The 12,282-nt window shown below is 45.8% G+C and overlaps 1 protein-coding gene across 1 annotated transcript in view; it reads right to left on the minus strand.

Moving 5' to 3' along the window:
- The window catches only part of LOC124035726 (disintegrin and metalloproteinase domain-containing protein 10-like), a 90,046-nt gene that overhangs the window by 67,348 nt on the left and 10,416 nt on the right, over positions 1-12,282 (minus strand). Inside the window, exon 2 of the mRNA XM_046349338.1 lies at positions 425-575. Within this exon, the coding sequence (XP_046205294.1) occupies positions 425-575 (151 nt within the window). The remainder of the gene's footprint in view (positions 1-424; positions 576-12,282) is intronic.

Consider the following 12,282-nt stretch of genomic DNA (forward strand, 5'->3'; position numbering starts at 1 on the left):
GTGGGAAAGACAATGTTGGCTCACAAGAGTCCAGGGCTCAGAATTGCTCCTGATCCCATGTTAAGATACCCCTGTAATCCAAAACCCCACACAGACTTCATTGGGAGATTCCTCCCTTGATAAAAAAGAGGCTTTTGCTCATGCAGGAAAACACGTCACAGGTCAGTTATTTACTACGAGCATCGACAGGTTTGTTGAGTTGGGCGTGACGCTCGACTTGCCTGGAAAGCAGAAGCCAGATCTGTTAGTATTCTATCCAACTCCTCTGACTGACATTGTCACGTCAGTCAATAATTGGTAAATGAATGGCATGACAACAATAAATCAGATGAGTTGGCTAAAGCACTACAGATTTGGCAAGCAGGCTAACGCTAGATCTCTTATGAACTTTAAAATATACACTAGACTAAAGAGTGTGACGTACCTTCCATGTGCGTGGAAGTCAAGCTGCAGGACCTTGTCCTCATGGGAGACGGCCCTCTTGGCTCTCTGGTGGTTGCTGTGCAGGGCCTCGGTGTCGTAGGACAGGCCCTCATAGTGGTGGATGTACTTGTTCAGAGGGTTTCCATACTGACCTGCAGGAACAGAGGTGAAAACAGACTTTTAATGGCCAATTAAAAAGTCAAGACAACTCATTCCTCACCAGCAGGTAGGCATGGGGTGCAGTGACAAAACTTCAGAACAGCACTACTTCAAAACATAGCTAGTCTATTAGGAATTATTTTTAACCCGAGACCATGACACATAATCCCTCATTATGAAAGCTTTAGCCTTGACTAGATTCACAAGTATCTTATGAATAATACAACAGCAGGCTGTGTGTATTTCTCTCATTCTCACCATTGATTTAGACTTACTGTGTGTGTGTGTGTGTGTGTGTGTGTGTGTGTGTGTGTGTGTGTGTGTGTTTTTTCCATTTCATCCTTCCTTGGATAAAGATGTTACTTCCTCAAGCACTGTTTTTGGGACTAAGAAAAGCTTCACTTTTGAAGGACACCTGCGCCCACAAGATACTATAATACTATAGAGGCCCAATGGTATATATTTGCTTCATTCACTTTTCCCATTCCAACATAAGAGATTTAGTGTTGAAATGCTGGGGAGAAAAAGAAAACCTTCCACAAGTTGAGTAGATGATAAGCAAAAGACTGCAGTGTGCTGCAAAATATATCCCCATTCTCCTTCCCATCATAGGGACCTAGAGTGATTCCCATCATAGGGACCTAGAGTGATTCCCATCAAGAGCAGCTAGCTAGACACCCTTTAGTCTGCCTCCTGCTGACTCAGACCACTTTATTATCTTTATTATCTGACAAACACCATTCTCATCATTTCCAGCTCCAAGCAGGGGTTCCAGGCATCTCTGATGTGATCCAATCTCCAATCCCCAGCCCCAGTCTCATCTTCCCTCCACCTGCTCCCAGAAACACATTACAGCAGAGAAAATCCGCCAACACAGAAAAATTGCCATTTGTCAAACTTCAGAGATTTTTTGTTTCCCTTCCAATTCCGGAGGTTTATTTAAAAAAATTTAAAAAATGTAATCACCAGAGCACTTTAAATTTGATGTACTGTCAAAAACATTACATAGCCTCATTCATGTTGGCTTTACACGACACCAACTCCATCATCAAGTTTGCTGACGACACCACGGTTGTAGGCCTGATAAACAACAACGATGAGTCAGCCTATAGGGAGGAGGTAAGTGACCTAGCATTGTGGTGTCATGACAACAACCTCTCCCTCCACATCAGCAAAACAAAAGAGCTGATTGTTAACTTCAGGAAGCAGAGGAGGGAACATACCCCAATCCAAATCAAATCAACAGGACTGCAGTAGAGAGTCAGGATTTTTATGTTCCTTGGCTTCCACATCACTGAGGACTTGTCACGGACCAACACCACCATTCATGTCAAGAGGGCATAACAGTCTCTCTGCTTCCTAAGGGGCTGAAGAAATTTGGCATGCTGCCCTGGGTCATCTCCAAATACTACCGCTGCACCATTGAGAGCATCCGGACCATTTGCATCACGGCCTGGTACACGAATTGCTCCGTCCACAAGGCCCTCCAGCGGGTGGTGAAGATGGACCAGTACGTCACTGGGACTATGCTCCAGGACATCTACATAAAAAACGTGCCTGAGTAAAACATACAGCATCATTAAGGACCCCACACACCTCAGCCACAAGCTGCTCTTTCCCTTATCACCGGGCAGACAGTATCGGAGCATGAGGTCTGATAGAAACTGTTGGTATCTACAAGCCATCAGACTGCTCAGCACTTGAACTGGACTGACCACCTGCCCCAATTCTCCACACCTTAGCACACATACACATTCATGCCACATAAACATCACAACGGCTGCTGCAGACTCTTATTATACTGTTCAGTTTATACACTGACCTCCTTACCCATAACACGTGTAAATATTGGACTATAATATTATGCCTTCCTGTATTATACTTATGCTAAAATATGTATTCTACTGAGCCATGTACTTTATCTTCGTATTCTTTTCTGTTATTATTCCTTATTGTTTTTGCATTGTCAAGAAGGAACCTGCAAGTAAGCGATGTATGCCATGCGTAGGGTTGGGCTGTATGAATATCTCTGCTGTAAGAAAATAAGCTTGATATTGAAATATAGCCACTTAGCTAGAAAGTTAGCAAACCAAATGAACAGCTTAGATTTCTTAAAGTTTCCTTCCTTCTTTGTAGTGTAAAACACTGCAATTTGAGCTGTGAACTGTGGGAAAAACTTCTCACAAAAAGTCAACCTGAGAACTGGTAATGAGAGAGTGTGAAAACCCTCAAAGGTGGTTAAGCAGAGATCAGTAACTTGATTTGATTTATTAGGATCCCCATTATCAGACGCCAATGGTGACAGCTCGTCTTACTGGGGTCCGATGCATAACAAAAAGTACATTACAGGCAAAAGACTTCACAATTTACATAAATTTAAGAACATTAACATGTAGTGCGTGTGCGCATTATCAGTTACATATGTCAGTACAAACACACAAGTAGGTCACGTGGGAGAGTAAGGTAGGGATGACTTAAATGTAAATGTAAATGTATGGTAGGGATGCATGATATATATCGGTGAGCATATCGGAAAATATTAGCTAAAAATGCCAGCGTCGGCCCAATGTCTAGTTTAACACCGATGTGCAAACCGATGTCAAAGCTGACGTGCATACCTATATAACGCAGGTAGATGACGTGCATACCTATATAACGTAGGTAGATGTCGTGCATACCTATATAACGTAGGTAGATGATGTAATGACATGAAAAATACAGCGCACACTTCCAACAACTAAACACGTTCAAGTGGAGCAGTCATTTGAAAGAGGAAGAACATTTCAGCAAGACAACTCAAAAAGGGGAAATCCATTAAACGCCAAGATAATGGAATTCATTGCCCTTGACAATCAACCGTTCTCTGTCGTCTATCACCGATTGGTCGAGCACCTTGAGCCCTGGTACACACTATCAAGTAGACGGTATTCTTCAGGTGTTGTCCTACCGGAGTTGCACAGTATTGTTGAAACGCACATCCATGAGCTACTTGCTATGGGCGTCACTGCCATTTGCTTCACAACTGACATTAGGACCAGCGATGTCAGCCTCATGAGCCTGACAGCATATGCTCAAGAATGTGCTGGTTGTCCTACCGCTGATGCCATTTGAGAACATGTTTCAAACATGAACACACTAGCGAGATCCATTCGAACAACTGACTGGATAAATAAGCTCATCAACTGCGTCTGCGGCAGACGTGATACCCCTGTCATGGCATTGAAACTCCTGCTCAACAAAACTGCCAACACAGACCGTGGGGTTAAAACTTACAAAAGTACTCGAGGCTGTGAACAAGCGATTCAGTGGCATTGTCTCTGAGCCTCTTTACTGTGTCGCCACCATGCGCGATGCTAGGCATAAGGACTGCAACTTCGATGCAGACAAGAAACAGGGTTTACGTGAAATGTTACATACACAGCTGGACAAGATGTACACGGACACAGTGACAGTGGGCACCGAGCAAGAGAGGCCACGGACAGACAGAGCTGAAACTTCACTGCTTGACATGTATGATGAAATCCTGGTTGAGAATGAAACTACTGAACAACGAAAACAGCACAGCAAGTAAGTGAAATAAATAGGTTTTGATGATGTTTTACTGGTAATGGGGATATATGTAAATGCAAACAAAATCATTTTTATACAGTGTCACAGACACGGCCGGCTATCAAGGACTGTGGGCTCTCCTTCTCCGTGGCCGATGTGAGTAAGACATTTAAAATGTGTTAACCCTCGCAGGGCTCCGGCCCAGATGGCATCCCTAGCCGCATCATCAGAGCATGCACAGACCAGATAGGGAGATATTGAATATGTCCCTATCCCAGTCTGCTGTCCCCACATGCTTCAAGATGACCACCATAGTTCCTGTAATCAAGAAGGCAAAGGTAACTGAACTAAATGACTATCGCCCCATAGCACTCACTTCTGTCACAAGTGCTTTGAGAAACTAGTCAAGGATCATATCACCTCCACCTTACCTGTCACCCTAGACCCACTTCAATTTGCATACCGCCCCAATAGGTCAACAGATGATGCAATCGCCATCACACTGCCCTATCCCACCTGGACAAGAGGAATACTTATGGAAGAATGCCGTTCATTGACTACAACTCAGCATTCAACACCATAATACCCTCCAAACTCATCATTAAAGCTTGAGGCCCTGGGTCTCAACCCCGCCCTGTGCAATTGGGTCCTGGACTTCCTGTCGGGCCGCCCCCAGGTGGTGAAGGTAGGAAAAATCTCCCCCCCATCCACATCGAAGGGACAGCAGTGGAGAAGAGGGAACGTTTTAAGTTCCTGGGCGTACACATCACGGACAAACTGAAATGGTCCACCCACACAGACAGTATGGCGAAGGCCGCGCAACAACGCCTCTTCAACCTCAGGAGGCTGAAGAACTTTGGCTTGTCACCCAAAACCCACAAACTTTTACAGATGCACATTTGAGAGCATCCTGTCGGGCTGTATCACCACCGGGTGCGGCAACTGCACTGCCCACAACAGCAGGGCTCTTCAGAGGGTGGTGCGGTCTACACAACACATCACCAGGGGCAAACTACCTGCCCTCCAGGACACTCTACAGCACCCGATGTCACAGGAAGGCCGAAAAGATTGTCAAGGACAACAACCACCCGAGCCACTGCCTGTTCACCCCACTACCATCCAGAAAAGAAGGTCAGTGCAGGTGCATCAAAGCTGGGACCGAGAAGCTGTTAAGTCTCTATCTCAAGGCCATCAGACTGTTAAACAGCCATCACTAACACAGATGCTGCTGCCTACATACAGACTTGAAATCATTGGCCACTTTAATAAATGGATCACTAGTCACTTTAATAATGTTTATATATCTTGCATTACTCATTTCATATGTATACACTGTATTTTATACCATCTATTGCATCTTGCCTATGCTGCTAGGTCATTGCTCATCCATATATTTATATGTATATATTCTTATTCCATTCCTTCACTTAGATGTGTGTATTAGGCAATTGTTAGATTACTTGTTAGATATTACTGCACTGTCAGAACTGGATGCACAAACATTTCGCTAGACTCACAACATCTGCTAACCATGTGTACGTGACCAATCCATTTGATTTGACATTCTTATCAATGTATTTCCACCAATCATCAGTCATTTGTGTCATTGCAGTACATGTTGAGTGGTCTTCTCTATAAGCATGCTGAAAGTCTGTCACGACTAAGACATGAAAAGGGCTTACATACTCTTCAATAAAGCTGAGGAGTAGAACCATTATGTAACCAACTGCTATCAAAACCTGGTCATTAGTACACCACGCTCCAGAGTACGGCTGACCCAATTTAGTCGACCACTGGAATAAAGGCTTAAAAAAATATATACAAAATTGACTATGGTACGCTTATCATTTAATTAGTGTTTACATTGTTCCAAACAGTCAGAAAGCTATAGTCATCTAACAGCACCTGTTTGGCACACATAATATGCATGCAGGGCTTGCTCCTTACCTTCTGTTTCTTTATTTCCAGTATTTTCCACAACTAATCAAATGTATTCCACTCATCCAACTTCCCCTTTACGTCCTGAGCAACCAGTAAACATGGCACCATTTCAAGTTTTAGACACACTTTCTTTTTTTAAGTCAGGGACAGCCCTACGCCAGAGTAAACCCAGAGTCAACGATACCACTAGAACAAAAAGCTATCTTCCACTCTGAGGCAAGGGAGTTTACTTTCTAGATTGCCTTGCCTTATGAGCAACCTTGACAAAGACTTTGTGCACACCAACAGTTGTACTACCTAAGTATGTATATGTTTAGCCTATAGGCATATAGTCTAGATCAGAAGCTAGAGATTTCCTGTTCCTTTGAATTCTCCTTAGTGATTGTGGTTGAAATGAATGAGGAAAAACTCCTTCACAGTTTGAGCAAAGCAAACCTGCACAGAGAAAAATTGAGCAAAGCAAACCTGCACAGAAAAAAGAAAGGAGAAATCACTAAAAACTGTAGTCATCAGCGGCGTTAGAAGGAGTTTTCTCCTGGAGGCAGCAGCGGCACAGCCTCCACCTGCTCGGCTGTGATAAAACTCTCCACTTATCTAGTTCTGGCTAGGGGATAAATGCTGCTCGTTAAGCGAGGGACATAGACATGCATTGCCATTCCACACGAGGCTACCCCTCTCTCCTGGGGGTCTGTCACTGTGCTGTTACTTTTTCAGGAAAGTGAGGGGACATTAATGTAGAAACAGGAGGCTTTTAAAGAGCTTTTAGATGCAACGGTCACACTTTTAGCAATCAGCACAGGATGGAAGCAGCAATCACTTATTCATTCAGTTCTTTTTCAGGTTAAAATTAAAGCTAGTCCCATAGGAACAGCACACTGGCTCCTGCTCATATGTAGCTCAGCAGTTGGCTGACTGATGCTATGCTGGTTGGTTGCAGTGTTAGAGCCTTATTGAGACTGTCTACTATACTGGCTGATGCTAGCTGAGAATATTCCTCTGCCCAGACAGCTTGGCAACACTGGGCAAACGTTCAAACTGCTCCTCTCACTAGTCAGTCCTGACAGTAGGGCTAGACTGTGTCCAGTCTGGTGTCTCCAGAGCTTCCCATTGGTGGGAACATGATCCCACTTCATTCACACTGAGGGGCTCCTTTGGTGGAAAATACAGCCTCTTCCCTGACAGCTGTGTACTAGAGTTGAGAACGTTTAAACATTTGAATTTGAAAGGGCTCAAGAAATACTGAGGGAGAAAAATATATATATATTCACATCTGCTAGACTAGAACACAAAAACACTTTAAGCACACAGCACAACAGTGTGGCAAAGGAACAATGCTTTTCTATGAAGGGAGAGTTGACAGCAGACCATTTCATCTGGGAAGAATAATCCTTTTTCCACATTCGATTTTCCTCCTATCTCCCGAATGCATCTGTAGTCTAGAAGAGGATCTGAGGAGATTAGATGAATATACAGTTGAAGGCAAAACAGCAAAAATATTCTTCTTAAAAAGGAGGGATGTTACCACTTGTGAAAAACAAATGCCTTTTGTTAAAGAGAAATGCCTAACATTAAAACAAGAGAATGTCAAGACAGTGCCTAAAAAAGTTAAATGAGCACATCTACCCAGTCTCCAAGCTCTCCGGTGATGAAGCCCTCAGTTCATTGCAGGAAGTCAAGAGTACGGCTAAGTGTGACAGTGGAGAGAACTGTGGAGGCAAAGCATAATCCTGAGAGCTCAGCTGCATGAAGACTGGCTCAGATTTAGACATAGGCCATCAATTTCATTAAAGCGCTGTGACACAGATGCTAAAGAGCACTCTCTGACAGTGTGCCTCCACACAACTCTGGGTAATGAAGACGGAGCACGGCCAGGGAGGGACTCGCTCTTACAGCGACACCAGAGCAGCGGCTCAATTCTCTACCACGCTAAACAGGCTTACACACACAGCTGGAGCGCGAGACACCGCGCACAGAACAGCTCATCCGCCAAGCATTATCATTAGTCCACTCCTAGTCAACAAAGGCTTTAAAGAACGGTCAGATGCGAACAGTCGAACACACCTGAGGATAAGAACCAAATGAGTTGCTGTTTTAGCAGTCCACCTGCTAGCTGGTTGTAGACTGATTAGCTGGCAACATCATGAAAACAATGGGCACGCTTCAATGGGGCAGAAGGCCATGTTGTTGTTTTTCTGGACGGCCAGATAGCTAGCACAAATGACAAGAAGCTGCCGAGTGGGAATCATAGGTGGCCCTTTCAAGCTAGTTTTATCTTGATACCATGTCTTGTTTTGAGGTGTGTTTTTTACTGATGTCACGTCTATGCTAATATAGCTCAAATTTGCTAGCTAACCAACAACTGTAACAATGTATTTGAGAAACAATCTCATTGTGCAAATGTATTTATATTTTAAATAAACATTGGAGACTAAATATAGTTTATATGCTGTTAACAATAAGCCAACCATGTCGGTCTTTCCCCACAGTTGCCCAGGCGTCGGTTGTGTTGCTAAACAACCAACCCGTCTATAACGTCATGAGCAGGGAGACTACTTAATCGCCATACAAAAAAACAAGTTCAAAAGATATTGAGATTCTCACAGCTGTTGATGCGTTAGCCTACTACCCGAGACGCTAGTTTAAAAACACCATTACAAATGTATGGTCATCAGCTAATGCTGTGTTTGATATGAAAGGGACACTCATACACTCAAAGAGGGGAGCTCATACAGTGCTGCTGGGGTAGTGGTCTAACAGTAAAACACCGCGATTGTATTGTCCTGGTGGCCCTAGTGTGTGGGAGTAAAAACTGTTCAACAAGCAGGGGCCACACCCGGCCTGCCATGACATGTTCATGAATGAGTCAGGGAGAAAATATTCAGAGATTTACACTAGCTTTTCTTAGCCCTCCCCAACAAATAGACTAATGACAGTAGCAGTCTAGTGTGGCACACTGATGGACAGAAACACATGAGCTGGTGGGCTTTTTAATGTGAGAATAAGGGAAGAAGATGAATCAATCAGGAAACAGAGGGGCCTTGTATGAAAACAAAATAGAGCACGCTCAGATTGTCTCCATCAACCCCCATACATGTGCATGACATCACCTATGCATTGTCCCACACAGCCTATTAACATGGAACACCAGTGGAATAAAGCAGAATAGACGAGAGAAATGCAATTATTTGACTAAAGAGACAGCTCATTGTATATGGCTCAATTTGGCTCAATTTGGCAAGGGCTGGTGTTTGAGAAGTGATACACAAAATATTATCATTTATCGCCCTCCAGGTTCCCTCGGAGAGTTCATCAATGAGCTTGATGCCTTGATAAGCTCCTTTCCTGAGGACGGCTCACCTCTCACAGTTCTGGGCGACTTTAACCTCCCCACGTCTACCTTTGACTCATTCCTCTCTGCCTCCTTCTTTCCACTCCTCTCCTCTTTTGACCTCACCCTCTCACCTTCCCCCCCCTACTCACAAGGCAGGCAATACGCTCGACCTCATCTTTACTAGATGCTGTTCTTCCACTAACCTCATTGCAACTCCCCGCCAAGTCCCGACCACTACCTTGTATCCTTTTCCCTCTCGCTCTCATCCAACACTTCCCACACTGCCCCTACTCGGATGGTATCGCGCCGTCCCAACCTTCGCTCTCTCTCCCCCGCTACTCTCTCCTCTTCCATCCTATCATCTCTTCCCTCTGCTCAAACCTTCTCCAACCTATCTCCTGACTCTGCCTCCTCAACCCTCCTCTCCTCACTCTCTGCATCCTTTGACTCTCTATGTCCCCTATCCTCCAGGCCGGCTCGGTCCTCCCCTCCCGCTCCGTGGCTCGACGACTCATTGCGAGCTCACAGAACAGGGCTCCGGACAGCCGAGCGGAAATGGAGGAAAACTCGCCTCCCTGCGGACCTGGCATCCTTTCACTCCCTCCTCTCTACATTTTCCTCCTCTGTCTCTGCTGCTAAAGCCACTTTCTACCACTCTAAATTCCAAGCATCTGCCTCTAACCCTAGGAAGCTCTTTGCCACCTTCTCCTCCCTCCTGAATCCTCCCCCCCCCCTCCTCCCTCTCTGCAGATGACTTCGTCAACCATTTTGAAAAGAAGGTCGACGACATCCGATCCTCGTTTGCTAAGTCAAACGACACCGCTGGTTCTGCTCACACTGCCCTACCCTGTGCTCTGACCTCTTTCTCCCCTCTCTCTCCAGATGAAATCTTGCGTCTTGTGACGGCCGGCCGCCCAACAACCTGCCCGCTTGACCCTATCCCCTCCTCTCTTCTCCAGACCATTTCCGGAGACCTTCTCCCTTACCTCACCTCGCTCATCAACTCATCCCTGACCGCTGGCTACGTCCCTTCCGTCTTCAAGAGAGCGAGAGTTGCACCCCTTCTGAAAAAACCTACACTCGATCCCTCTGTCAACAATTACAGACCAGTATCCCTTCTTTCTTTTCTCTCCAAAACTCTTGAACGTGCCGTCCTTGGCCAGCTCTCCCGCTATCTCTCTCTGAATGACCTTCTTGATCCAAATCAGTCAGGTTTCAAGACTAGTCATTCAACTGAGACTGCTCTCCTCTGTATCACGGAGGCGCTCCGCACTGCTAAAGCTAACTCTCTCTCCTCTGCTCTCATCCTTCTAGATCTATCGGCTGCCTTCGATACTGTGAACCATCAGATCCTCCTCTCCACCCTCTCCGAGTTGGGCATCTCTGGCGCGGCCCACGCTTGGATTGAGTCCTACCTGACAGGTCGCTCCTACCAGGTGGCGTGGCGAGAATCTGTCTCCTCACCACGCGCTCTCACCACTGGTGTCCCCCAGGGCTCTGTTCTAGGCCCTCTCGTATTCTCGCTATACACCAAGTCACTTGGCTCTGTCATAACCTCACATGGTCTCTCCTATCATTGCTATGCAGACGACACACAATTAATCTTCTCCTTTCCCCCTTCTGATGACCAGGTGGCAAATTGCATCTCTGCATGTCTGGCAGACATATCAGTGTGGATGACGGATCACCACCTCAAGCTGAACCTCGGCAAGACGGAGCTGCTCTTCCTCCCGGGGAAGGACTGCCCGTTCCATGATCTCGCCATCACGGTTGACAACTCCATTGTGTCCTCCTCCCAGAGCGCTAAGAACCTTGGCGTGATCCTGGACAACACCCTGTCGTTCTCAACTAACATCAAGGCGGTGGCCCGTTCCTGTAGGTTCATGCTCTACAACATCCGCAGAGTACGACCCTGCCTCACACAGGAAGCGGCGCAGGTCCTAATCCAGGCACTTGTCATCTCCCGTCTGGATTACTGCAACTCGCTGTTGGCTGGGCTCCCTGCCTGTGCCATTAAACCCTTCAACTCATCCAGAACGCCGCAGCCCGTCTGGTGTTCAACCTTCCCAAGTTCTCTCACGTCACCCCGCTCCTCCGTTCTCTCCACTGGCTTCCAGTTGAAGCTCGCATCCGCTACAAGACCATGGTGCTTGCCTACGGAGCTGTGAGGGGAACGGCACCTCAGTACCTCCAGGCTCTGATCAGGCCCTACACCCAAACAAGGGCACTGCATTCATCCACCTCTGGCCTGCTCGCCTCCCTACCACTGAGGAAGTACAGCTCCCGCTCAGCCCAGTCAAAACTGTTCGCTGCTCTGGCCCCCCCAATGGTGGAACAAACTCCCTCACGACGCCAGGACAGCGGAGTCAATCACCACCTTCCGGAGACACCTGAAACCCCACCTCTTTAAGGAATACCTAGGATAGGATAAGTAATCCCTCTCACCCCCCCCCTTAAGATTTAGATGCACTATTGTAAAGTGGCTGTTCCACTGGATGTCATAAGGTGAATGCACCAATTTGTAAGTCGCTCTGGATAAGAGCGTCTGCTAAATGACTTAAATGTAATATGTATTGTCAACACTATTATGCAAAACAGCCTTCAGTTGAATTTAAATGTTTGGTTAAAAGAACAAGGTTCGTTCTCTTTGAATATTTGTTCTGAGTAATTGCAAGGGCCGGCATGATACCAGTATGGTGATACTTGTTAGTACCATGGCAAGTAAACAAAAACATGAGGATTGAACTTCTTTAGGATAACAGCCCTAAATGTTGGAAACAAACATCATTAGGTTATCATCCAGTCACATTTACTTAATTTCAAAACTGTAGCACACAACTTAAATACAGCAGATTGTTAAAATAGGTTTGTCTGCTTCG

Source organism: Oncorhynchus gorbuscha, linkage group LG05, assembly GCF_021184085.1.
Source record: "Oncorhynchus gorbuscha isolate QuinsamMale2020 ecotype Even-year linkage group LG05, OgorEven_v1.0, whole genome shotgun sequence".
In the NCBI taxonomy this organism is placed as follows: Eukaryota; Metazoa; Chordata; class Actinopteri; order Salmoniformes; family Salmonidae; genus Oncorhynchus; species Oncorhynchus gorbuscha.